Raw genomic sequence first — 27,864 nt, 5'->3', positions numbered from 1 at the left:
CCTTCTAGGTGGCTGGGCCTGGCAGCTAAGACAGAGCAAGCCAGAGTGAGCTGGCTGGTAAGCCATCCTCCACGGCTTCTGTCTCGGTTCTGGCCTGGGTTCTAACCTTTGTTCCCCGAATGATGACTTGTGTCCTGGAAGCATGAGATAAAAACCCCTTTCCTCTTGTAAGCTTCTGTGGTCACAGTGTTTGACAAAGCACCAGAAAGCAAACTAGAACACTTTCAGAGTGCACACTAGGACAATCCCATCTCTTGAACAGGAGACAAGGCTGGTAAAAGAACATGATAAAACTTTATTTTAGCTCTTTTAGACCAATGCTTATCCTTGTGTTCAGATTACAGAAAATATTTTTTTAATATGCAAAAAAATCAAACATCTCTCTCTCTCTCTCTCTCTCTCTCTCTCTCTCTCTCTCTCTAAATCAAACACCTAAAAATTTGGCTCATTGTCAAACACAAAGTGACATATTTGGCTTTTTAAAAAACAGGACAAATAATGCCAATGAAGTTGTTACGTAAACTGTTTTCTCCTAGTTGCTAATGTTCATGGACAATCTGCTCCTGTGTACACGGCACATACACTGAAATACTGAGACAAGAAAGATGATGCTGTGGTTACATAGATCACCCAAATGGAACCAGTGAGTGCACTTACAAAGAATCATCATGATCATAAGCACTATCCCATTAGTTAAGCAGTGTTCTCATTTGTTCATATCCACAGCCGAGAAATAGCTCAAACCGAGAATGTGGCCAGGTGCCTTGTTAAGTCTGAATGTCTGAAAGAATGATCGGAAATTCAGAATTCTGCTTTCTCTCAGGAAAACTTTCCAGAAGGAGGTGGGGGGCCAAGAAATCCACCAGCCTGCTTGGTGGCAGCTCGTGAAGGGGCAAGGCCAAGAATCTTCTGGATGTTCTGTAAAGAAAGCATAGGAAGACCTGATTTTTAATATAAGCTATAAAAAGTGTTTCACATATTTTCAGCAAAGAGAATGCATATAAACTAAAAGTACGGCTAAGAACTGTACACACATGATAGGACCTGGGCTGCTAATCTAAAGAAGCCAACTTTGTAGAGTGAAAATCTCTCTCTGTCTCTCTCTCTCTGTCTCTCTCTCTCTCTCTCTCTCTCTCTCACACACACACACACACACACACACACACACACACACAGAGGGACAGACACTGCTTCTTATTGAGGTGCATTTTACCAGTGAGCTGTACCCCAGGTAATTAATCAATCTATCTATCTATCTATCTATCTATCTATCTATCTATCTATCTATCTATCTATCTTCCTTTCTTCCTTCCCACCCACCCAGTTCTGGCTTTTTGAGATAGGGTTTCCCTGTGTAGCCCTGGCTGTTCGGGAATTCACTCTGTAGACCAGGCTGGCCCAGAGATCCCCCTGCCTTCTTCCGAGTGCTGGGATTAAAGATGTATATCCCCACCACCCCACTGTAATCTTTTTTTTTTTCTTCTTTTTTTTTTTTCGGAGCTGGGGACCGAACCCAGAGCCTTGCACTTGCTAGGCAAGCGCTCTACCACTGAGCTAAATCCCCAACCCCCCACTGTAATCTTTTAACACAAAGACTGTTAAATACATGGGCTTTCCCTTGAGTATAGATGACTGACTTTAGTCTTTATTGCAAATAGTGAGAGGGGCTGGGACACAGCTCAGAGGAAGAACACTTGTCTAACTTGGAGGTCACAAATCTTTAGATTTTTAAAACTTTGCATCTTTTTCTTTACCTTAATTACATCTAATATAACAATATAGGTGTATTCAGTTTTTTTAAATACTGAAGCAGTTTCTAGAAAAAAATTTTCTTTTAAACATTTCCTTCTTTTATTTATATGAATACTGAGTACACTGTCGCTGTCCTCAGACACACCAGAAGAGGGCATCAGATCTAATTACAGATGGGTGTGAGCCACCCTGTGGTTGCTGGGAATTGAACTCTGGACCTCTGGAAGAGCAGTGAGTGCTCTTTAACTCTGAGCCATCAGTTCAGCTCCAAAAAACCCAATTATTTATGTTCTGATTTCTTTGACTAATATAACATTTCATTTAATTGCATAACTACAATAATAAGTAAAACCAGTATAAACAAGTTTTGGAAAACAATCGACTTTTGGAGCAGACAGGCGTGGGTGCTAACGAGTACTCATGAACAGACAGCTGACTAGAAAATCAACAGGGATGGAGAGGGCAGGTTATACCTCGGCCAACTGTTACAAAGTACACAGCATCTTTGAAGAAAAACTTAGGTATTATTTCACTACTCTTCTTGATTCCTTCATTTGGTATTTGAAACCACTAAACTCTGGAAAGGACTAATGGGTTCTCCAAAATAACGAAGTTAAATTAGCAGCAGGTGTGGTGGTTCATGGCTGTAATTCCAGCACTCAGGAGGTGCAGGCAGGAGGATCAAGAGTTCAAGGCCAGCCTGAGCTGTTTCAAAAAGCTCTAATTTAAACCCCTATGCTTTGATTCTTAGGTCTAGTGGGTGCTTTTCCACTACACTATGTTAAAGTGCTGGTCTCAAGAACAAACGGCATTCAGTATACAGTTTTATACGCCTGAACATATACATCTGCCCTTCAATACTCCATCATCTGTTGGGCTTAAGACACTAGGAGAATGCTCCTATCTTGGCTCCTTTGAAAATACTCACTACTTTAATCCCTTGTCAGGAAATAAGGAAGAAATACAATTTCAAAGACCCCTTTAATTTATCACAAAATATTTAAATATATTTGCATACAATAGCTCATACTTGAATGAGAAATTTTAAAATGAATTAGGAAGATCAATCATTAATAGTTCAGGCTGAAAAAGGAAGACCAAAGTGTGGCTACCTCAGTCCTACTTGGAGTGGGGAACAAAATAATCATGGGAGGTTGAGGGTGGGAGGGACTTGGGAGGAAATAAAGAGGGGGAGAGGAAAAAAGGGGGGACAGCATTAGGTGTGGGAGGAGACAAGCGAGATGTACAGAGGGTCAGGAAATTGAACAGAGGTGTGTAGCAATGGTGGATGGGGAACTGGGGGTAGCCACCAGAAAGCCCCAGATGCCAGAAAAGCAAGAGGCTCCCAGGACCCAACTGGGATGGCATTAGCTGAATACCCCACAACAAAGGGGAGAGAACCTGAGAGACCATATCCAGAGGTTAGGCAAGGTCTTTAGTCGAGGAATGGGGCCACCCACCCCTCATGAAATTTTAACCCAGAATTGCTCCTGTCTATAGGAAATACAGGGACAAAGAGTGGAGCAGAGACTGAAGGAAAGGCCATATAGAGAGCCCCAAAGGGGGAACCATCCCGTATGCAGTCACCAATCCCAGTCACTTCTGCAGATGCCAAGAAGTGCTTGCTGACAGGAGCCTGATATGGATGTCTCCTGAGAGGCTCTGTTAGAGCCTTACTGATACAGATGTGGATGCTTTTAGCCAACCATTGGCCTGAGCACGGGAACCCTAATGGAGTTAGGAGAAGGACTGAAGGAGCTGAAGGGGTTTGTAATTCCATAGGAAGAACAACCATATTAACCAACAAGACCCCTCCAGAACTTCCAGGGACTAAATCACCAACCAGAGAGTACACATGGAGGGATTCATGACTCCAGCTGTGGGAGAGAGGCCCTTGGTCCTGTGAAGGTTTGATGCCCCAGCGTAGGGGAATGATAGGGTGGTGGGGTGGGAGTACATGGGTAGGGGAGCAACCTCGTGGAGGCAGGGGGAGAGGACGTGGAATGTGGGGTTTTCGGAGGGGAAATCGGGAAGGGGGATAACATTTGAAATGTAAATAAACAAAATAACCAATAAAAAAATAGTTCAGGCTGGAAAAATATCTGAGCCTGTATTTCTTTTATAATAAAAATAACTTCACAGGGGCTGGAGAGATGGCTCAGTGGTTAAGAGCACTGACTGCTCTTCCAGAGGTCCTGAGTTCAATTCCCAGCAACAACATGGTGGCTCACAACCATCTGTAAAGAGATCCAATGCCCTCTTCTGGTGTGTCTGAAGACAGCTACAGTGTACTTATATGTAATAAATAAATAAATCTTTAAAAAAATAACTTCACAGATAGCTGTAAAAAAAATTTAAAAAAAAAGCTGCATAAAGTAGTGAGAAAAATAAAAAAATATGCTTACCAACTTCCAGCTTTTAAAATGTGAGCATTAATAGCCAGGTGTGATGGCACAGGCGTGATGGCACACGCCTGAAATTCCCAAACTTGGAAGGCAGAGGCAGGGGGATCAGGAGTTTTAAGGCCAGTTTGGGATACATAAGATTTGTCTCAAGAAAAAAAAAAATTAAAAACAACAAAACTGACCAGTATTTCCTGGGCACCTACAATGTATTTAGCACTAGGCTAAGGATTCTGAGAAATAAGAACAATGTGAAATTATACAATAGAGAACACATGATGATAACATTCATTCAGCCAACAAACACAGAAGTCTAGACAAAACATACAAGGGATCTTGGCCCAGTTATTCTGCAGAGACAGGGGTCAATTATGAGTCCTTGTCATTTTCCAGAATAAGAGCCAGTTTAAAAACACTGATGACCTTTAAATGACAGGGTTACTGCAACGAAGTAGAAAATGGGAAGAAGGTAAAATCTACTTTGGAGAACCAAGACACTGAGTGGACAGACAGAGAGTTTCATGTCCTGTTGAGGACCTTACCCTTTGACTCAGGGCAGTATGGCCAACAAGTCACTCTAGAATTTTGTGCTTCTGTCCACTTTGGCCAGTGCCCAGCGGTTAATACAGAGACCCAAACTAGGTAAAAGGTTGAGAATATGTGACTGAATGGTCAGCTGTATTCAGGCTAGCCATATCAACATCCCAGAAGGAGGAGGATGGGGAGGAGTACTGTAAACGGTCTTCTGGATGAGCTCATGACAGTTATGGTCCCCTACACAAGATCAGTCAAAACTCCAGCGAGGTGCTTGGAGCGGGCCTCCGGGGCCCCACTCCTGGTTTAGGAGCTACTGGCAACTGATGGCTCCTAAGGAAGGGTCACTTTTCTTTGGACAGGTGGTGACTGCTAGGTTGCCCATGCTCCCTCTAGTGGATGACCCATACTTATACAGGTAACACTAACAGGGCTTAGGTTAGGTTAGGTGAGGTTACAAAGGACAGACGTAAAGCCAGGACTCCAGGACGGGACCTGTCAGTGTGGGTGTGGTGAAGTTGAAGGGAGGGGTAGGGGGAGATATACAAAACACATTTGTATACAAACATCAAAGTCCCAGAATAAAACATTGAGATGGGCACAGTGACCCATGTGAGAAGCAGGCAGGTCTCTGTGAGTTGAGTTGCGGTCAGTGAGACTCTGTCTCAAATTAAAAAATAAAATAGGTTGGGGATTTAGCTCAGTGGTAGAGCGCTTGCCTAGCAAGTGCAAGGCCCTGAGTTTGGTCCCCAGCTCTGAAAAAAAAGAAAAGAAAAAAATAAAATATAAAATAAATATATTAAAAAGTTTTGTAAGGGGCTGGGGATTTAGCTCAGTGGTAGAGCGCTTACCTAGGAAGCGCAAGGCCCTGGGTTTGGTCCCCAGCTCCGGAAAAAAAAAAAAAAAAAAAAAAAAAAAGTTTTGTAAGCAGGGAGGTGGTGGCATATACCTTTAACCCCAGTACTTGGGAGGCAGAGGCAGGTGGATCTCTGAGTTCCAGGCTGGCCTGGTCTACAAATGAAGGCCCATGATAGCCAGGTTACACAGAGATACACTGTCTCAGAGAGAGAGAGAGAAAGGGGGGGGGGGAGGGAGAGGGGGAGTATGGGAGCAAAACAGGAGGAAGAGGAGGAGGAGGAAGAGGAGGGGGAAGAGGAGGAAGAGGAGGAGGAGGAAGAGGAGGGGGAAGAGGAGGAGGAAGAGGAAGAGGAGGAGGAAGAGAAAGAAGAGGAGGAGGAAGAGGAAGAGGAGGAGGAGGAAGAGGAGGAAGAGGAGGAGGAGGAGGAGGAGGAGGAGGAGGAGGAGGAAGAGGAGGAGGAGGAGGAGGAAGAGGAGGAGGAGGAGGAGGAGGAGGAACAACCCAAAAAGTCCTGAATCCTGACGAAGCTAGGGATGGAAGAACCGTATCATAACAAAGGTGATGGACAACAAACCCAGCCAACTCTTACTAACTAGGGAAAGCTGGAGACACATCCTTCAAAATCAGGAACAACAGAAAATCACCTACTTCTACTCTTACTAAAGTAGTGCCTGAAGTCTAAGGCAGGCCAGACAGGGAAGAGAAACGAGATGTGAGCGACCATCCTGCCTGCAGTTAAATTCTCCACCAGAGAGCCCTGAGAAGAAACAAGCAAGGGTGTCCCGTGTCACAAGGGCTGTCTCTGTGTACTGCAAAGAAATGACAAACAAATTCAGCAAACTAGAAGGACAAAATGAGCATACGAAAATCAATGGCTTTTCTCTGCACTTTTCTCTAATAACACTGAGAATTGATTTATAATAGCCTCAATACAAATAACTGGAATAAGGTTCAGGAGAACAGCAATCCACCTAGTAATGAACCTCACTAACAACAGCCCTGAAAACAAACAAATGACCAGAAACAGGAAAGGAGGCAGCCACGGCGGCAATGGCAGCAGCGGCAGCGGCAGCAGCTACTGAGCAATCCCATAGGAAACACTGACAGAGCCAGCGTGTACTGTGAGGTACAAATGCCTCACAAAAGGCCATCCTCAGTGTTAGCCTTCATCTCCGACTCAGACTCATTCCTCTCACCAACAACGGACTTACGGTCCCTGCATCCCCACCACACCTCCAAGCTTTCACTCCTGCTGCCTCCTCTGTCAAGAAAAGTGCTAAGTCTGTTCCTCATCCTCCAGGACACAATTCAAATCATCTTTTTATACAAAATCCTAGTTTGTACAGCAATTCCCTGTGGTCACTGTGTCCCTGTAGCAGGTTTCTAACTCCCGTTGCATTTTGCACACACAGAGGTGGGGACAGGCACAAACTACTGCTATTGTCCCTCAGGGTTGGATTTCCACCTAGAATCCGAGCCAATAGTCCAAAAGCTTTTAACTTACTTATTTTTAGTTTCTTTCCTAACATAGTATGAAGCCTAGAATTCACTGTTAACCCTGACAAAAAACTCAAGTTCTTAGTACCTGGACTTAACTGTAAATACCTTAAACTCACTGTATTATTGATATTGTTAGAACACTATCCAAAAATGGACTTTCATGTAGGGACTTGTGAGAAAACCCTAAGAAACAAGACAAGAGTTTTCTGACCTCAAAACTGAGTTGTTCTTGGACTGTGTTTTCATGCTTCTCTCAGGTGAAATGGAGAGGACTGAGCTCAGCTGACGTTATAGCTGGCTATTGTTACTGGCTTACGTTTTTTCCACGTTTGGCTTGTCCTTGTGATTCTGCACTTTACTCATGTGACTCTTCTCAAGCTTGAGAGTAGAAAGTGTCTGATGCTCTGAAGAAAGCTGGCTATTGCATGCATCCGCCTCGTTTTTAGGCTCCATTCTCCCAGGTCCCATCACCTCCAGAGCAGTGAACACTCCTAAACTGACAAAAGGCACCAGTACATGCGAGAACTACTGTTGGGACAACCGAAGTCACTGCACTTAGAGAGATCCAACGAAGAAGGGAATGAGGCTCAAGAATGGGGTGTGGGAGCCATGTTTGGGTACAGCTGCCCTCATCCCTAACGTCAGTCGTCTAGACTTGCAGGCATTTAAGACAGCTGGGAACAATACACGGGAATTCCAAGTGAGTCACTGAGCGAGCTGAGTAGCAGTTTCCAGAGACAAAGCTGCTGTGAGCAGTGACAGAAAGGAGAGCGGTACACAGTGAGGAAGGGTGTGGGTACTCACTTGTCGAATGGACATAGTACAGAGAATATACAGGAAGATGAAGGAGCAGTCTGTGGTGTCATCGCCCAGCAGGTTTCGGTGAGACAGTCCTTGGATGTAAGAGAGAGGAGTGAAGGGGAGCTTTGCCACCACTCTACCATCAAATCTAAAATGAAAAGATAAAAAAAAGCAAAGAACTGCTATTTTTAGAACATCGACAAAGTTATTTTCAGGAAAAAGTCTGGGTACAAATAGGACACACTTTAACTAGGACTGAGGTGCAGTGATTTGCTGAAGGACCCTGGCTAATCCGTGCACTCGGAACAAGTGCCTCTCCGTGCTTTTGGTAGGACACCCAAATTACAGAGGACCAAAAAGACTTCTGTACAGTATAGCTATTAGTATATGGTCTATAAGAAACTGAGATAATTTTTTTTTTAAGTATCCTCTTTGCTGGGCAAGGTGGCATATACCTTTAATCTCAGTACTCAAGATGCAGAGGCAGTTAGATCTGAGTTCAAGGACAGCCAGGGTCTATACATAGCAAATTACAAGCCAATCAAGGCTATAAAGTGAAAACTTCCACTTCACAGAATTGAGTCAAGATATGCTCTCTGGGTCATAGCTGCTTCTCTGGCCTTTCTTGCCTTCTTCTGAGACAGGCTGATGCTGTATTACTTGAATCTGGCCCCAAGTCTGCTGTGTTTGAGGCTGGAATACTCTCTTAAATGCCTACTTTCAGTCTTAACATTTATAGACAGGCAGCAGGTGCTTTAAGAAAAAGACCTGCTAAGTGTGTTAGTACACACCTGTTTGTTTTTTGTTTTGTAAAGATTTATTTATTATATATAAGTACACTGTTGCTATCTTCATGCACACCAGAAGAGGTGGTTGTAAGCCACCATGTGGTTGCTGGGATTTGAACTCAGGACCTCTGGAAGAGCAGTTGGTGCTCTTAACCACTGAGCCATATCTCCAGCCCAGTACATACCTGTTTTAAGTCTAGGATTCTAGAACTTGGAAGGCAGAGAGGGAGAACAATTGCATTTTCAAGGACAGTCTAGACTACACAATGAAATCCTGTCTTTTTTTTTTCTTTTTTCGGAGCTGGGGACCGAACCCAGGGCCTTGCGCTTGCTAGGCAAGCGCTCTACCACTGAGCTAAAGCCCCAACCCCATGAAATCCTGTCTTGATTTTTTAAAAAGCAAGATAATAAAAGCAAGGGAAAAAAAACAATGATAATAATATCACAAAAATTCACAACCTACTTGTGTACTGAAGAATCAAGAGGGGAAAGATAAGATATGTGAAAGGCACTTAGAAAGAAGCTACAAAATGTAAACGGACTGAACAGAAGCACTACTCTGCCATGAGAAACTAAACGTATAAAGTGAGACAGAAGCAGGCAGACCTCAGTGAGTTTGAGGTCAGCCTGGTCTACACAATGAGTTCCAGGGCAACCAGGGCTATGTAGAAAAACCACATCCCAAAAACAAATGAAGAAATACAACATGTCAAACACTCCAGGATTAACTGATCAAAGTTTCTTCTATTATTATGTGTGCATGGGTGGGTGTGAGTGTAGGGGCCAAATGACAATTCTGTAGAAATGGTTCTTTCCTTCCCTCTATGTGGGTTTCAGGGCCCAAACTCCAGTCTCCAGGCTTGCACAGTAAGCCGCTTTACTCACTGAGCTATCTGGCCAGTTCCCTAACAACCCTTTATATGTTTAATATAGTTATAGCGATATAAAGTTACAGGCCATGGAGCAGAGGGAGTGTGACACTTCAATACATTTATAAAATGTGTGACGATCAGAACAACGGTCAGGCTATCAGCTGTCTATATCCCCAAACACGTATCTATCTATCTATCTATCTATCTATCTATCTATCTATCTATCTATCTATCTATCTATCTATCTATGGTATCTATCTATCTATCTATCTATCTATCTATCTATCTATCTATCTATCTATGGTATCTATCTATCTATCTATCTATCTATCTATCTATGGTATCTATCTATCTATCTATCTATCTATCTATCTATCTATGGTATCTATCTATCTATCTATCTATCTATCTATCTATCTATCTATCTATCTATGGTATCTATCTATCTATCTATCTATCTATCCATCCATCCATCCATCCATCCATCCTTCCATCCATCCATCTATCTAGTTATTTATCTTTTGGTGATGGGAACACTCAAGACTCTTGCTCCCATATTTTTTTTTTTTTTCGGAGCTGGGGACCGAACCCAGGGCCTTGCGCTTGCTAGGCAAGCGCTCTACCACTGAGCTAAATCCCCAACCCCATGCTCCCATATTTTTAAGTGTACAGTACATTACTAGCATAGCAGGCTCTCTATAGAAGAGCTGACGTGTCTGAAGCTCACATGGTGTAAGAAGAGCGCCAACTCTTGAAAGCTGTCCCTTAGCATCTACATGCCAGTTGTGGTATGCCCTTCAACATCATACACAAAAATAATAAACGAGGGAACACGGAGTTATAGGATAGAAATCATGGCATTTCTAGATATTCCATGAAGTTATTTAATCTCCCAATGTCTTCCAGCTTTAGAGGCTTATGGTTCCAAGAATGATCAGCTAAGTAGATGGGGTTTGGGGTTCTTTTTAAGATACAGTCTCACGACATAGCTCTAGCTGACTTGAAACTCACTATGGAGGCTTGGCTTCCCTTGAATTCACCGAGATCTGCTGTCTCTGCCTCCCCTCTGCTGTGCTGGGATATTAAAGTCATACGCAATCTTGTCTGGCTAGAAATGTAACATTTTTGTGTTTAGACATTCTCTAAACCCCTCAACTGTATAAAAATATACTCTTTCTTCTTCTTTCCCTAGTATACCTCATACATATTTCTAACACAACACCTGTCAATGTTATCATTTGTTTATATCACTTATCTTCCCGTAAAACTTTGATAGCACTGAGACATAGGGAGTAAGGGTGGATGTTGGAAGGAGACAAAAAAGACAGACAAAAAGGAAGTGTGATGAAAAAGAGGGAGGGAGGGGCTGGGGATTTAGCTCAGTGGTAGAGCGCTTACCTAGGAAGCGCAAGGCCCTGGGTTCGGTCCCCAGCTCCGAAAAAAAGAACCAAAAAAAAAAAAAAAAAAAAAGAAAAAGAGGGAGGGAGGTAAGGACACGGGACAGCCAGAGCAAGTTTACTGACGTGGTATAGTTCCAGTGAATGCTGGATGTCTGCCCAGCTCTGTCAAAGCAGCGCCTCATGATTGCGCCATTCCATCACTCGCTGTTTACACAACAGTACCTGACCTCATCGCTGAACAAGATTATAGTTGTTAGCACTCTATTTTAAGAGTCAAAATGTTTTTATATGAATATGTTCAGTTTGAAGAAGCATATTAGTAAGCAATTTAAAAAACAGAGGAATATACTGATTTATTTTTAAAGACTATATAATGTCTGAGCTTTTACCTGATAAACATTCTCACGGTTAAGTAGATTTAAAAAGTTATTATGAGACAGGCAATGATGGTGCATGCCTTTAATCCCAGCACTCAGGAGTAGAGGCAGGTGGGTCTCTGAGTGTGTGGCCAGCCTGGTCTACAGAGCAAATTCCAGGACATCCATGGCTACACCGAGAAACCCTGTCTCAAAAAACAAACAAACAAACAAACAAAGTTATTATATCAATGCTCTCAACTGTGGTGGTTTAAATGTGCTTGGCCCAGGGAATGGCACTATTAGAAGGTGTGGCCTTGCTGGAGAAAGTGTGTCACTGTGAGGGTGGGTTTTGAGACCCTTCTCCTGGCTGCTCTTGAGATGGTCTTTTCCGGTTTGCCTTCGGAATAAGATGTAGAACTCTTAGCTCCTCTAGAGCCATGTCTGTCTGAATGCTGCCATGATTCCTACCATGATGATACTGGACTAAACCTCTGAACCTGTAAGCCACCCCCAATTAAATGTTGTTTCTCAGAAAAGTTGCCTTGGTCATGATGTCTGTTCTCAGCAGTGGAAATCCTAAGTAAGACATCAATGGTCCTAAGGTTGCCACCCTTTCATACAGTTCCTCATGTGACCACCAAGATTATTTTCATTGCTACGTCATAACTGTAATTTTGCTGTTATGACTAGTAATACAAATATGTTTTCTGATGGCCTTAGTCTACCCTGTGAGAGTTGTTCGACAGCCCTCCTCTGTCCCTGCAAAGGGGAAGGGAGGTTCTGACTGCTGCATTATATGATTGTATTCTTTTAAAATGAAATTCCTGTTTACATAATTATATTGAAGTTATTAAAAAATAGGATGGTGAGATGATGACCTGCGTTCAAATCCCAGGACCTATCTGATGGAAGGAAGGAACAGATTCCTGCGAATTGTCTTCTGACCTCCATGCATGCATGCTGATTTAAAAATAAAAATCCTTGCTGTTTGATTTACCAATGATTCAGGAGCCAGAGCTGGGATGAGAACCTGCTGGCTCAGACAGGCAGAGAAAGCACCCAGCTTGCCTGACCTTCCTACTCTACCGAACTCTCCTTCTCCACCATGCCTTAAACACCTTCTAACTCAAAGGCTCCCCTTTCTGTTCGCTCCCTGCCAGCAGGTTGCTTGCTTGGCCACTTGACCTGTGTTGACTTTCTTTAGCTCTTGGATTAATGCTAGAGCTGAGGCAACCATAAGTACTTGTTTATGATAAACAGAAAGCTCTAGGATCAAAGGCTGGGCCATACCACAACCAAAACCAGGTTTTTATAGTTCACAATCTCAGGGTTCACAATGGGATCAAATGTCCTGCAACATAATGCACTGTCTCTGTCTGTCTGTCTATCTTTCTGCCTCTCTTACACACACACACACACACACACACACACACACACACACACACACACACACACAATGATGTCTTTAGAAAGTCCACACTGACGTAGTGGTGGGTACAGAAGCATGGAGACTACTGCATACTCTCAAATGATTATGAAAGATACATTATGGTGAGGATACACTCAAAGCCCACCATATTCCAGTACTGCACATGCATATAGTGAATATAAGCCAATTTAAAAGGGCAGACAGTATGGGGGAAATTTGCTCAATGTACAGTGTATACTTGTAACACATACAATGAAAAAGTTTTTCTTGATATATGAATAATGTATAAGTTTGAAATTTTGTTTTCTTTCTTCCATTTTTTTGGAGGCGGGGCAAGGGTTCAAGACAGGGTTTCTCTGTGTAGCCTTGGCTGTCCTGGAACTCACTATGTAGAGCAGGCTGGCCCTGGAACTCATAGAGCTCTACGTGCCGAAGCCTCCCAAGTGCTGGCAATAAAGAGCGTGCACAACTGCCTGGCTTTCACTGTTTTTGAGAGGATTTGGCTATGGAGTATAGGTTGGCCTCAAACTCAGAATTACTTTAAAATCCTGACAAATACAATATTACTACAGATCTTATGCTCACATGCATACAAACAGCACATTTATTAGGCAGGAACATATAAAAGGTTACTCACATGGAATTAAACATTCCCATTAAGGCAGTAAAACAAAAGCCAATCGCAAACATGGATTTCATCCGCACCTACAAGGAAAGCAAAAGATGGTCACTTTACACTAAATATATATACAAAAATTGAATGTACTTTTTCTTAAAAAGTTTTCCATAGAACTGGGAGGCAGAGACAGGCTGATGGGACAGGATGAGGTGAGATGTGAGGCTAGGGCTACGTAGTGAGTCTCTGTCTCAAAAACAAACAAACAAAAAGTTCTATTTTGTGAAAAGCTCCTTGTTAATTTAATTCTCCTTCCATCTCCAATTCCTTCTCTCCTTGTTACTTGTAACAAACTGAGACAGCTCTGAGGCCTCACTCTGGCCAACCAGTGTAAGAAACAAGTGTTGACTGGGATCTGTCTTATTTTGGTGGAATTCTTGCGCTCACTCAATCTCTGCCTGTCCTATGAGGAGCTGGATCACAGACGTGCACTACCACAGTATCTGGCTCTGAAAAGCACTTTTTAAAAGGACAAACTTGAATCTTCTTAGGCTTTCTTCAAGGGGTGAGGTGGTGCGACTGGAATAAGAACATAAGGCCTCAGGGAAAGCATTAACCAGTCGAGTGGATTTGGACTGAGGCACAGAGGCTTTGAGGGCATGCTAAGCTATGACACCAGCTTAGGGCTGTCAACCTCTTGACTTCATGAGCAACAGAAAGAAAGCAACATGGCAGGCATTGTGAGTTAAATCTGTTATTTGCAACTAAATTATTATTAAATTCCACATTCCATAAATGCATATATAGATAAAACAAATATAAATGTATAGTTTTCAGATATTATCTCTGGATCACTTGGCAATTTCTACTTTTATAATTTCCAAAGAGTGAACATGATAAACATTGTGCTAAAGATGAGAAAACTCACTTTTAAAAATCTCTTCCTGTTTGCGGTACCACATGCCTTTAATCCCAGCACTAAGGAGGGAGAGACAGGCTAATCATTCAGAGTTTGCACATAGCAAGTTCCAGGCCAGCCAGGGGTACATACTGGGACTGTGTCTCAGAAAAAAAAACATCACCTGTAAATTATAGTCATTCTGGAAAATGATTTTTAGCAAATAAAGAACCATAGTTAAGATCTCCCAGCAAGTGAAGAAACTCATGGAGAGTTGAGATGTCCTATGCTAAATACACAGAACTAGAAAACATAGCCTTGATCCAAATAAGGGACAAATGGGCTAGGAAATCTACTTTTCCTCACATTACCATGACTGCCAACAAAGCTATCTCCAGCCCCTGTCCTGGAATTACACAGACGCCATAAGCTAAGATTCAACATGAACACAGGGAGAAAACTAATTGGTTTTGTTTTAAAATAAAAGGGGGGCTGGAGTCATGGGGGCTCAGTGGCTAAGAGTACTGGCTGCTCCTACTAGATGGCCTGGCTTCAATTCCCAGAACCCAAATAATGACTGACAATCATCTGTAATTCCAATCTTGGCGGATCCACTTCTGGCTTCTACAGGCACCAGGCATGTAGAGACATACATGCTGGCAAAATGTCTATATGCATAAAAATAAATAATAATAGTTTTTTTTTTAAAAAAAAAAAAAAAAGGAAAACTAGGGGCTGGAGAGATGGCTCAGTGGTTAAGAGCACTGACTGCTCTTCCAGAGGTCCTGAGTTCAAATCCCAGCAACCACATGGTGGCTCACAACCATCTGTAATGGGATCCGATGCCCTCTTCTGGGGTGCAGGCATACATGCAGGCAGAGCTCTATACATAATAAATAAGTCTTTAAAAAACAAAACAAAACAAAACAAAACAAAACCTTAAGAAAGCAAGACATTGAGTGTCATTGTAACTACTGTATTATAAGTGATGGAAACAACTGTAAATATTATTCTGGAATGTGTTTTTTTCCCATCAGTTTTTATCTCTAATGTTTATATCCCTTATTGCACATAAAAAAAATGGATATATCAGTATCAAAGAAGAAAAAAAAGCAAGACATTTCTCAAAAAGACAAATTATAACCTCAAAAGCAGCCTTTTAAAACAAACTCCTAAAATGAAGGTTTTTGGCTTTTGGGGGGAGTGTGGGGGTGGGGGGTGGGGTTGTTCATTGGTTTTCTTGAAACGAGGTCTTCCTGGGTAGCCCTGGCTGGCCTGGAAGTCAGATTCCACTTGCTTCTGCTTCTGAGGGCTGGGATTAAAGGCATAAACCACCATGCCAGCTTTAAAATGAAGTTTAAACGTGGCAGCTTATTTTACCATCCAATAATACCTATAATTATTATTTATAGCCCTGATAGGTGATAAATTTTAAGAAAAATGCAATATATTTGGTGCTTTTGGTGCTAATATATTGAACTTTTGTTGAAAAAAATAGCTTATGTGGTTTACCCTCAGTTCTACTCTGGACTCTTACCATTGACAGGTCTCTATTGTTGTTCTTTAGTTTCTCTTCTTGTCGCTCTGAAAAGAATAAACTGGTTAGTTCAAAAATACTGAGCACAGCCTAATTTTTGAATAAACTGTCACGGTCTGGAGATTACAATAGCATTTTGTTTCAATATCACTCAATAAGACGAAGTGAACACATGAGTTGTTGCTTACTCCGTACTAACACAATGTTTAAATATAGAAGGATGCCAAAATATTTCACTTTAAAAAGTGCTATGAGTGGCATGTACAGATTGGCGGGAACCAAGATGTCTAATTGGACCCATGGCCCACTACATAAGAAGGAAATCATGCTTAGAAAGCTAACCAACCTCCTGGAGCTAGTGAGGTCACAGATCTTAGAAAAGGCTACTGGGCGCAGAGAGATGGCTCAGCAGTTAAGAGCGCTGGCTGCTCTTCTAGGGAACACGGATTCAATTCCGAACACCCACATGGAGGCTCACAATTTAAAAGCTTGAAAGAAAGAAGATCTACTACCTCCATTTGGTAGCCACCTAACTCCTTTCTACTCTCTTACTCCACAGATAAGTACAGCTGCCATCCTCATCAAAGAAGCTTCTCTTTGCAACAAATGGAGACCACACACAAACACAAAGCAGAAAACAACGGCCATGCAGAACCAGCCCTAGTGGATACACCTACACCACAGCTCTGGCATCCCTGCTCAGGGAACATCACAAAAGAGGGAGCAAAAGGATTATACAAGCCAAAACACCAGGAAGTCTGATGTTGAAACACTCTCCTAGAAACAGCTGCATAAACAAGACGAGAACAATGGCCAATCAATAGACAATAGCTACGCTAACTGGAAGGGACAAGATTTCACAGGGTCCACCCCCAGATAAAGACCTTTATGAAACTAATGACTGCTGGGAGGGAAAATTAGCTTTGCTCAGGGATGAGCCCTCTTACTGGGCTCTAATACAAAGTGGTCACCTTTCAAACAGTATACACAAAACAACCAAAACAGAAGAACCAGATAGTAGTTACATACTTGTACATGCATGTACATAGATGTATGTAACAGTAATAATCAAAGAATAAGAGGCTATGGATTTAAGCATGGGGGAGGTATGGGAAGGCTGAGGGACAGTACCAGGGAAGGACTGGAGAAAGGAACAGGGTAAAGTGATGTAACTATATTAAAAATATATTTAAAGGGCTGGAGAGATGGCTCAGTGGTTAAGAGCACTGACTATTCTTCTAGAGGTCCTGAGTTCAAATCTCAACAACCACATGGCTCACAACCATCTGTAAGGAGATCTGATGCCCTCTTCTGGTGTGTCTGAAGATAGCTACAGTGTACTTACATATAATAAATAAAGAAATCTTTAAAAAAAAAATATATATATATATAAATAAAGCTAGGTGGTGGTGGTGCATGCCTTTAATCCTAGCACTCAGGAAGCAGGGGCAAGAGGATTTCTGTTAGTTTGAGGCTAGCTTGGTCTATGACAAGTTCCAGAAAAATTGAAACTGCACAGAGAAACACTATCTCAAAAAGCAAAATAAAACACACAGACATACACACACATACATACATATGTGCACACACATATACATACACCAAATATACACACATACACATCACATATATATATACATACACATACATATATACACATATAGACACATACATACAGATACACATGTGCACACACATATATACATACACAGACACGCAGACACACAATATACATATACACACACACACACACACACACACACACACACACACACACCCCAAGTTGTATTTAGGTCACTGTCTCACCTATCTTCTTTTTTTGTTGTCGACCAGCTGACTCTGTTATAGTTTCCTTCTTCTTCTCTACTGTAAACATAAACACATAAAATTGTATATTAAAAGGATGCTCTCTCAGATGAATTACTACAAAGTTACACTGATGGACTTTGGTCATGATAGAGTTAACTAGCAGAAAGAAAAAACTAAGCGTTTGCTTAGCATGTGTAAGGCTTATTTTTTTCCAAAGACGCCGCATAAATAGGACTGCTTTATGGGTATAAGTATTCTCCAGATGACAAGAATTAGATCAGCACAGGAAAACAAATCTATGTCTAATTCTAATTCAAACCTATTTATAAACCTGAAAAAATTTCCATGCCTAGATCCTTGATGAATTCTGAATATAAAGTACCAGGAAAAAATTACATATTGACATTTATGTGTTCAAGTCAGGCACTGTTGTCTATGCCTGTATTTTTAGAACTCCACAGGCCAGAGCCAGAAGATCACAAGCGCAAGGCTAGCCTGAGTGAGCCACATGGCAAGAATTTCAAAGGATCAAAAAGTTTCAAGAGAAAAAAAAAGTTTTAAGGGCTGGAGACGTCTTTGCATGTTCAAGGCATAGAGTTCAATCCTCAGTACCGAAAGAAAGAAAGAAGAAAGAAAGAAAGAAAGAAAGAAAGAAAGAAAGAAAGAAAGAAAGAAAGAAAGAAAGGAAGGAAGGAAGAGAAAGACAGACAGACAGACAGACAACAGCTAGCTTCTTCTTAAGTATGTTCAAAGAGAGAATTTACAATGTTTTTCTTGTAAACATCCTTCATTAGCAGCTGTCCAATTGGTTATAAATTACAGAAGTCAGTGGCCACACCCATTCTTTTTATATTATACCTATCATGGTTAAAACTCTACATACATCAATGACCAAAGATGTCAACTGATAATTCAATTAAAAATATAAATTTACTTCCAAATAACCATTTTAATGAAGTACAGAAAATTATGATTGTAGCATTGCCTAGCAATTCTACTACTAATTAAGATATAAAACAAGGGGCTGGAGAGATGGCTCAGTGGTTAAGAGCACTGACTGCTCTTCCTGAGGTCCTGAGTTCAAATCCCAGCAACCACATGGTGGCTCACAGCCATCTGTAATGGGATCTGATATCTGATGCCCTCTTCTGGTGTGTCTGAAGGCAGCTACAGTGTACTCATATACATAAAATAAAAAAATCTAAAAAAAAAAAAAAGATATAAAACAATATAAAGTTGAAGACTTATTTTTTATTTTATGTGGATGAGTATTTTTGCTTGCATGTATGTATGTGCACCATGTGTGTGCCTGGTGCCCATGAAGAAAAGGATATCAGATCCATCAGATCCCCTTGTATTAGATTATGAAATGATTGTGAGCACCATGTATGTGCTGGAAATTGAACCCAGGTCATGTGCAAGACCTACAAGTATCTTAATCGTTGTGCTCCCTCCAGTCTACTATTTTGGTTTTTGTTTTTTTGAGACAGGGTCTCATTGTTATTGACCTGGAATTCACTATGTAGATCAGGCTGGCCTCAAACTCAGAGACCTGCCTCTGCCTCTCAGCCTCTCTGCGCCTCTCTGTGCCTTTCTCTGCCCCTCTGCCCCTCTGCCCCTCTGCCTTCAGAGTATTGGAATTATGGATGTGCACTACCATGCCCAGTCTGAAGTAAACTTTTCATTTGTTTCCAAATGTAAATAAACTTACTGTAAAAATTGTAGAAACTAATGAAGACTAAAAATAAAAAATTTATGGCTGAGAAATGAGAACACTAATTGAAATAAATATGATACTAAATTATATTTATATATACATATATGTATATATACACACACACATTTATATTTGGATACCAGTACATGCTGACTGGTATGTGATAATAACAAAATTTCTCAGAAAAATGGTATACCACAGAGATACTTTACTCTTGAGTGGATTAAGCACACTTTACAAGTATCTAGGATTGTGCTAAGGGCTAGAGATACTGCTTTGCCTTCACAGACGTTATAATGTAGTTGAGCAAAGAAACAATCCCAATAACCATAGTCCACAGGTAGGAAAGACTGCAACTGTGGCCACCTTTAATCTCAGCACTCGGGAGGCAGAGGCAGTTGAATCTCTGAGTTCGAGGCCAGCCTGGTCTACAGGGCCAGTTCCAGGATAGTCAAGGCTATACAAAGGAAACTCTGTTGAGTGGGAGATGTGGGGGAGTGATCACAACTGTGGCAAGTGCTCCAAGGAGAGGTCTATGGATAAATCAAAAACTACAAAGATCTGATTCCATCTGGTGACTAAATAAACCTGAGTTTACTAAAAAAATACAAAGAGAAAATTTTTATCATGTAAAGGAACAGCAAGTACTAAGGACCAATAGTACGAAAAATCCAGGACTCATTCAGAAGTTAGAAAAGGGCCCTATGAAACCAGGCAAAGAAAACAGGAGACTATGATATAAGATAACTTTTCCTGACGATATTTCTTCAGGAAGGCCAGATGTGGTGGTATACCCTTGTAATGTCATTCTAGCAGAAGCTGAGGCAGGAGGATTGCAACTTTGAAGCAAGCTTGAAGTGTATAGTAAGCCCCTACCTCAAAACCCCACAAAAACAAACAAATACAGCCGAAAAGAAAGGAAGAATCATATTTTCCTGAGCTTGTCTGTATGTTCACCATGTCTGTACAGATGCCCACAGGGCCAAATTAGGGCAATGGATCCCTAGAACTGGATTACAGGCAGCCATGAGCCACATGATGTAGGTACTGAGTCCTATTACAAGAACAGAAAGCATTCTTAATTGCTGCTCCATCTCTTGAGGGCTAAGACCATATCTACCTGCCTGCCTGCCTGCCTGCCTGCCTGCCTGCCTGCCTGCCTGCCTGCCTGCCTCCCTTCCTTTCCACCTGTTCTTATCACTATGTAATCCCTGGCTTTCCTGAACTCACTGTGTGGACCAGGCTGGCCTTAAACTCAGAGATCGACCTGCCCCTACTCCCAAGTGTTGGGATTAACAGTGCATGCCACCACAGCTTGTACCAAGACTGGCCCATTGTTTCTTGAAGTTGGGTTTAGCTATGTAGCTCAGACTAGCCTCGAACCCACGACTCCCTGCTTCAGTGTCCTGAATATTAGAATCACAGACAAGTGCCATTCCACCCAGTTCCTAAAAGCCATATAAAGACACTGAAGTTTTAAGAAGACAAGTAATATACCCAGATTTATGTTCTGAAAAAGTGCTCTACAAAGTAAATCTGAATAACTGAGGGTAGACACATGAGTGGCTGCAATAGATCCAGTGAAACAATGCTTCTTTAAAATAGGTAGATTTGGCAGATATGGGAGATACAGAAAGATCTAAAACCATTCAAGAGGACAACAGTTACAGGCTTTGACAATGAAATACAGGCAGGAAGTAATAAGAATACTTGAACAAAGGAAGTGCGCCTGATACCCAACACCCCTACACTAGAAAGAAGGTCAACTGGGAGGTCAAGGGCAGCCTGGGTTACAGAGCAAGTTCTAAGTCAGCCAAGGCAAGAGTGAGACCTGTCCCCCAAAAACCTAAAACAGAACACAAAAAAACCCAAACCAAAACAGCTTTCCTGTTTACCATGCACCAGTCACTGCTCTAGTCACATAGGGTACAGACGTGAACAGCAAAGAACCAGGCCTAGTAGCATTTTCGTGCTATGAAGTAGAAGCAAGCAACACAGAAAGCAAGTGTTAACGACTTTTAGATTTCCCTGCTAGAAGCATAAAGTCACCAAGGTAAGAAAATGCTGGAAGAAGGTCATGTTTGTGAAGGTAAATATAATGAATTTGGTTTTAAATATGGCGAGCCAACATTATCAACATTGACTAAAGAATGGCGGACTGTAATTTTAAAAGTCTACACTGGAAAACAAAAGTCTGAGTTTAGTCTCCAGTTCTTTGTTTTCTTGTGATGTAAGTCTATCATTAACTTTCTGAGTCTCAATCTCCTGTCCCATAAGGTGGAGACATTTCTGTAACCAACCACAACGGTTTCTATGGGAATTAAATGACATTCATTTTTCACGGCTGAGTGTGGAACTCTAGGCTTTGGGCATACTAGGCACGAACTCTATCACAGTTCTATACTCTCAGCCCTTCAAGTAAGATAATTTAGGGGGGAAGAAGTGCAAGGGAGCTGAGAAATGCAGGCCAACCATACACAAAGCCCTGAGTACAGGGCCCAGCACCCCATAAACTGGACATGGTGATGAACAACTGTGATCCCAGCACTTAGTAAGCAGAAACAGGAGGATCAGAAGTTTAAGGTCAACCTCAGCTAACAGAGTTCAAAGCTAACCTGGCCTACATAAGACCCTGTCTAAATTTAAACAACAACAACAACAAAACCATTCACAAAAGTTACAGAGATATAAGGAGATAAGAAGAAGATAGCAATAAAGCTAGCTATAGAAATTCTTAGGAGCCAAGTTAGGTGTGGTTTTGGGTTCTGAATGGCTGTAGTTCCATCACTTGGAACATAGGACAAAGTCAGGTCAAAGTCATCTTCAGCTAGTGGGTTCAAAGTCAACCAGGGCTAAATGAGACTTACCTCAAAAGACAAAACAAAAAGAATACTGGATACCAATGGTGCCTTTATAGAACCATTCAGAGTCCCAGTAATTGGGGAGCTGAGGGCGAGAAATCATAAATTTGAGGCCTGCCTGGGCTATCTAAGAGCTTATGTATATGATCAATGAGGCCTGCCTGGGCTATCTAAGAGCTTATGTATATGATCAATGAGGCCTGCCTGAGCTATCTAAGGCTTTATTTATATGATCAGTTGTGCCCTGCTAAATTTTAACTTTACTTCAATGGCCACAAGTTTTACCCATTTTAATTATTTTTTTTTCAAACATTTTTCAGTTTTCTCACCCAGCTGAAACTTGACTTGCCTTAACCCCAAAGGGTACCACTCCCATTGACACTAGTCATAATGAGTTATCATTCTCCAAACACATACTAAAATTCCCATGTTTACTAATATGATTTGTCCTTTACCTAGAATTTCCTCTCTCTTAGTTTTTAATCTACATTCTAACTAGCCCACGAGGCATTCAAACCATCTGTATCATGAGGCCTTCCATAACCCCTCACAACAGAACAGGACCTCTTCTTTAGAATGAAGGATGGATAGGTAGACAGACAGACAGACAGCTGCCATGACCTCTTTCCCCTGTAGCTCCTCCCACCCCCTTAGGTGGGGTTTCAATGCGCAGCTCTGGCCTGGAATGCAGTATGTAGACCAGGCCTGCCCCATCTGGAGCTGGCCTTTTAGCGTTCCTTTTAGCGTTTTGATTTCTATTTTTACCAAGTTGGATTATGGTTTTGTTTGTAACACGAATCTCCCTATGTAGCCCACACTAGCTTGGAACTCACAGTCCTGTCTTCATCTTCTGAGTGCTGAGATTTCAATTGCTCCAACAAGGAATATTGACCTCTTCTTGTATTCTTGGTATGCTCCTAAAATAGTTACTGTGAACTTGCACCCAGTGAACTTACTGTGTTGAAACTTCCACCCTGTTACCATACTCACACTTTTTACTTTGTTTTTCCACTTCCGCCTTCAATCTCTTGTATTTGTCTGTCCTGTAAACCAGGACCCAGGTTATGCCTAAAAATATTAAAAGCGACATGCTAATGAGAAATGAATGGAAATCACAACGAATTGTCTTTAATTGTTAGTGTTGGAGACAAAAGGATTTCGACATTTTGCTCTAGACTTATCAGTAATTAACTTTTTTCAAAGTCAGATCAAAACATTTTTTTTTTATTTTTTATTCTTCGGGCCTGGGGATTGAACCCAGGACCTTGCGCTTCCTAGGCAAGCGCTCTACCACTGAGCCAAATCCCCAACCCCAAAACATTTTTTTAAGTGTCTCCACAAATACGTAAAGAAAATCAGGAAGTATGATTCCGCACTTTTTTTTCTCCTGCTTCAAAAAGGGGATGACCCCAGGATTTCTTGAAAGGGACCACTCAAGTCGCAGGAAGTGAGGCTCCCGATCTTTCAAGGGGTGCGAGGGATCCCAGCACCCTTCCACCCTGAGATTATTAATCAAACGTCCAAGAAACAGCCGCCCTCACCCTCGGCGAGCAGCGCGGTGCACACGGAGATAAAAACGATGAGCAGCGTGTCTGCAAACATGGTGCTCATCTCGCTCGTCCGTCCCTGCGCTCCCACCCTTCACGGGGGAAGCACTCAAAAGCCAGAGAGACGGGGAAGAGACTTCGCGGGAGCGACCCTCGAGGAGCACTACAACTTTGACAGCACGGAATCTACACTTCCGCTTCCGGGGCACCGAACCGGAATTGCATCTTTCATTCTCGCCGTGTGGCCACTTGAGTCGGAAGACTGCAGGAACCCGCAAGTCTCGGGGGCTGAAGGCGCGCACCAGACCCAGTCTCGCGAGAGTTGGAAATGTCGTTTCATCGGAGGATGGCGGTGTAGTGGAGGGCTCACCTCCTCGGCGGTGTGTTAACTGCTCTCCGAGCCCGACCGCCTACCTCAACACTAGAACCCTGTCATGCGGGATCTGCACTTCACCTCCAGCCCCACCTCCGTGGCCGAAAAGTTAGGCTAACATGTGCCGAACGCCAGGGTTTGGGTGCTCGCCCCTGGTCGCGGGGCTGGGCGCGCCAAGTTGAGCTAGTCCTCGGTCGCTGGGGAAAATAAGCCTTTATTACGCTGGAGGAGGGAAACGGTTGCACGCTTAGCTGAGGCTGAGGTTTTATTGGAAGGAAAGTCCTGCGGTGGCATAGTTGACGGGAAATAAGTGGAAAGGGTGAATTCGAGAATTAGAAGTGTTTCTGGAAAAAAGCAAAGAACTTTCTAGGCAAAGTGAAAGGCGGAGAGAGGAAAAAGGGTGTTTGAAAAGGTGTAGTATGTAAAAGGTCTTGAGAGAGGGTCATAAACTCAGATGTCCTCTGTGAGGGACTGTAAATTACCTTGTGCAAGCTGGCAAGAAAGTGACTGGAAAGTCCTTGATGAAAGCACTCAATTCCTCCCAAACAACCATTTGTTTAGGTCCTAAACAAAGGGTCCTAATGGGGACAATAAATGCCTGATTTCTCTGATCTGGTTTTGTTTTGCTTTTTCTTCAAAACAACTCAGAAATCTTGACTTGTGTGTTGGTGTTTTCTTTGGGATAGGGTTGCACTGTTTCCTGTCATCGATTCTTCCGAACTCCACTGCACTCAATTTATAAATCTTCCGTTAACATTACCTTTTCAGTTTCTCTTCCCTTTTATTCACCCAGTGTCCCTTTAGTAGACATTACTGAGTTCCTGTATGTCGGGAACAGTACTGGGCCCTGATGGAGTAAGACTCCTTGGTTCCAAAATTCCCCAGGGAAATTGTATGCCATAGAATACATAGTAAGATGTAATAAAGTTAACAGCAAAAGTGTTGATAGCGTAAGACCCATTCTTCCTGGAAGATGTAGGAAGTCTTCCGAAAGGTCAGTCTGAGCTGAATCTTGGTTTGAGTAGTAGTTCAGACAATATGTTTTTGTTTAATCTTCTACATCACCCAAGGTAAATGTTGAGATAGGACAAAGGGTGACCTTTGAGATCTGCTGGCTTTTCAATTCTGGCTCTGCTGCTTAAGTGACAGTCGCTTTTGAATATATAAGTCTTTTAGTCTCAGTTTTCTGTCACCATTAATGACACCAATGGGTAAAACTGTTAAGAAGCTTGGATGAAAAAAGAGTATACACTGTACAGCATTGAAAGCTGTGCTTGACATGAGTTTAACCAGTTAAATATGATAGTGATTGTAAAATACTAAAAGAGTCTAGTTAAACCATACCACACTGTAGCCAGATACGCTGTCTCGAAAGTGTGAAAAGTGAAGTGTTAGAATCAGTGAAATGTGGCTGGAGACACTAAGAGTATCTATTCTTGCAGAAGATCTGAGTTCGGTTCCCCTGCACCCATGTGGAAGCTCATGACCAGCTTTAACTCCAGTTTCAGGTTGGGAGGTAGGCAAATTGCTGAATTCAAGACCAGCCTGGTCTACAGAATGAGTTCCAGGACAGCTAGGGCTACACAAAGAAACCCTGTATTGAAAAACAAAACTAATAAGTAAACTTAAAAAAAAAAAAAAAGGAGTCAGGGTCGTGGCACATGCCTTTGATCCCAGCACTCTGGAGGCAGAGGCAGAGGCAGGTGGATCTCTGTGAGTTCAAAGCCAGCTTGGTCTACAGAGGGAGTCCCAGGACTGCCAGGGCTACACAGAGAAGCCCTGTCACTAAGCACACCTGCTCCTCTAAAGGCTTGGGATTCAGTTCTGAGCACCCCCATAGCTGTAGTCACTGCTGTCTGTAACTCTGGTTCCAGGAGTTCATACACTCTCCTCTGGTAGAGCCACACAGACGGTTCATATAAATTCAGGCAGAGCACGCACACAAGATTTTTTTTTTAATGATTAGTCAATGAAATGGACTGATAAAAAGCCTCTCGGCTGCTCTTGTACAAATGTTTACTGCGTGGACAGCAGCTGCTAAGATACTTACTAGGACAGTGGTCCTGCACGATATTGAAGAACTGTCCTAGTTCAAATACTACTCTCCTTAACAGCATTAACAGTGTTTAGATTGAGAAGCTCTTCTGGAAACCATCCCCCACAGCACATTGCCCTGCTCCAACCTCTAGGACTGCGGCAACCCTTTTGTCTTTTGTCTGTGACTTCCTTTATTCTGTAGTAATATCTAGTATGTTTGGTGGCAGCTAGAATTCTCTTTATATTTGCTTCTTGCTGTTACCACTTCCTGTGGAAGATAAATAGGTGCTAACCTTCAAGTGTTTTCATTTCTAGTAGAATTAGTAGTACTGGTTTTTCTTTAACAGTGCCAGACTAGTCATCATAATTTTAAGAGAATTGTCTGTTTATACTCAAGTATGAAACAATATATGTACTAAGTTTCAGTCTTTGCCATTCTTTAACTGGTTACTTTTAGAAGTTACTGTTACTTAATTTCTCTGAAATTAAATTGAAAAAAAAAATCTGTTCCACGGGAGTAAAACTACTTACATTTAACAGTTACTGTTTGGGGTATGTAGGGTTAAGTGTAAAATTCTGAAGTTGGAAGGACTGCTTTCATTCAGATCTGGTCCACCGACGATATTTAATTTTAAGCAGCGATTCACTGAAGCACTCTTTGATTCAGTGAAAGCAAAATGAGATACTAGTTATGCTAGTGCCTAAATCCAAATGTTTTACTTAGTTTCCTGCAAAAAAAAAAAAATTGCACACTTGGTTATCTCAGCTGAAAAGGGAGAAGGAGAACTGTGAGGAGAAGAAAAAAACGAATTCACTATCCCTGCTGGAGGTTGTGCCACAAGCCCATAATCCCACCAGTGCAGTCAGGAGGCAAAGGCCAGACAGGGCTATGAGGTAAGATGCTGCATTAAAAAAAAAAAAAAAAAAAAAAAAAGGCTTTATTCTGCCTGGTCCATAATACAATTTGGTTATTGCTAATGGTGTTACTGCTTCTATTAAAACACTGAGTATAGGGGTTGGGGATTTAGCTCAGTGGTAGAGCGCAAGGCCCTGGGTTCGGTCCCCAGCTCTGAAAAAAAGAAAAGAAAAAATAAAAAACAAACAAACAAACAAAACAAAACACTGAGTATATAATCCTTGGGCTGACGTTCTATCACTTCATTTAGATTGTCCAAACTGAGCCTGTGTATTTTCCCTCAAATATTCAATAAAATTCTTCAATTCTTTTCTTTGTCCTCCCCCTCCCCTCTCGAGTAAGTGGCTTGCAAACCTGGAATAAAAGCACAGCTCTCAGAAATGTTCTTCGTCTGGTTTGTCCACATACCAAGCTTTGTGGATTTCCAGAGTTCCCTTATCTCCTTAGTCCCCACACATTTCTGTCATCGGTAAGTAATTCACACCAAGTCTGTACTCATGCATAGGATAGTTTTCTGACCAGTCACACTTAACGATATTCTTTCCCCTCACCCAGCCACTCTCCCCATGTAGGCAGTGTGATCCTTAACAGATGCGGAGCAACTAGATATGGAGAACTGGGGAGAAGAAGGAACTGAGGACATTACCCAGGTTTTTTGGTCCCTAGACACTTAGATATATTGACAGCAAAGAACAGAAGAGGTATTGAGCTCTTAGGGAAAGATTCCCTCCTCCCCATTTTTACTAGCGGGATAAATGATAAAACCAACGTCATAAGCCTGAGCACTAAGGAATCGTGAATTCTTCATAAAGTAGAACACTAAAATGTTATTAGGTTTTTTACTATGTTGCCCCTCC

General features: G+C 42.0%; 1 protein-coding gene across 1 annotated transcript; it reads right to left on the bottom strand.

Moving 5' to 3' along the window:
* Window positions 1-275: 275 nt before the first annotated feature.
* Window positions 276-23,794, bottom strand: Tmco1 (transmembrane and coiled-coil domains 1). The gene is given in 7 exon segments (NM_001009631.1): window positions 276-918; window positions 7,852-7,996; window positions 13,334-13,401; window positions 15,748-15,794; window positions 17,554-17,613; window positions 23,125-23,202; window positions 23,676-23,794. Coding segments are annotated over 7 exon segments (567 nt in total). The 5' UTR covers window positions 23,746-23,794; the 3' UTR covers window positions 276-819.
* Window positions 23,795-27,864: the final 4,070 nt, after the last annotated feature.

Source organism: Rattus norvegicus, chromosome 13, assembly GCF_021556685.1.
Source record: "Rattus norvegicus strain SHRSP/BbbUtx chromosome 13, alternate assembly SHRSP_T2T, whole genome shotgun sequence".
Taxonomy (NCBI): Eukaryota; Metazoa; Chordata; class Mammalia; order Rodentia; family Muridae; genus Rattus; species Rattus norvegicus.
The sequence above is the reverse complement of the archived record's forward strand: the minus strand, read 5'-3'. Positions and strand labels throughout refer to the sequence as shown.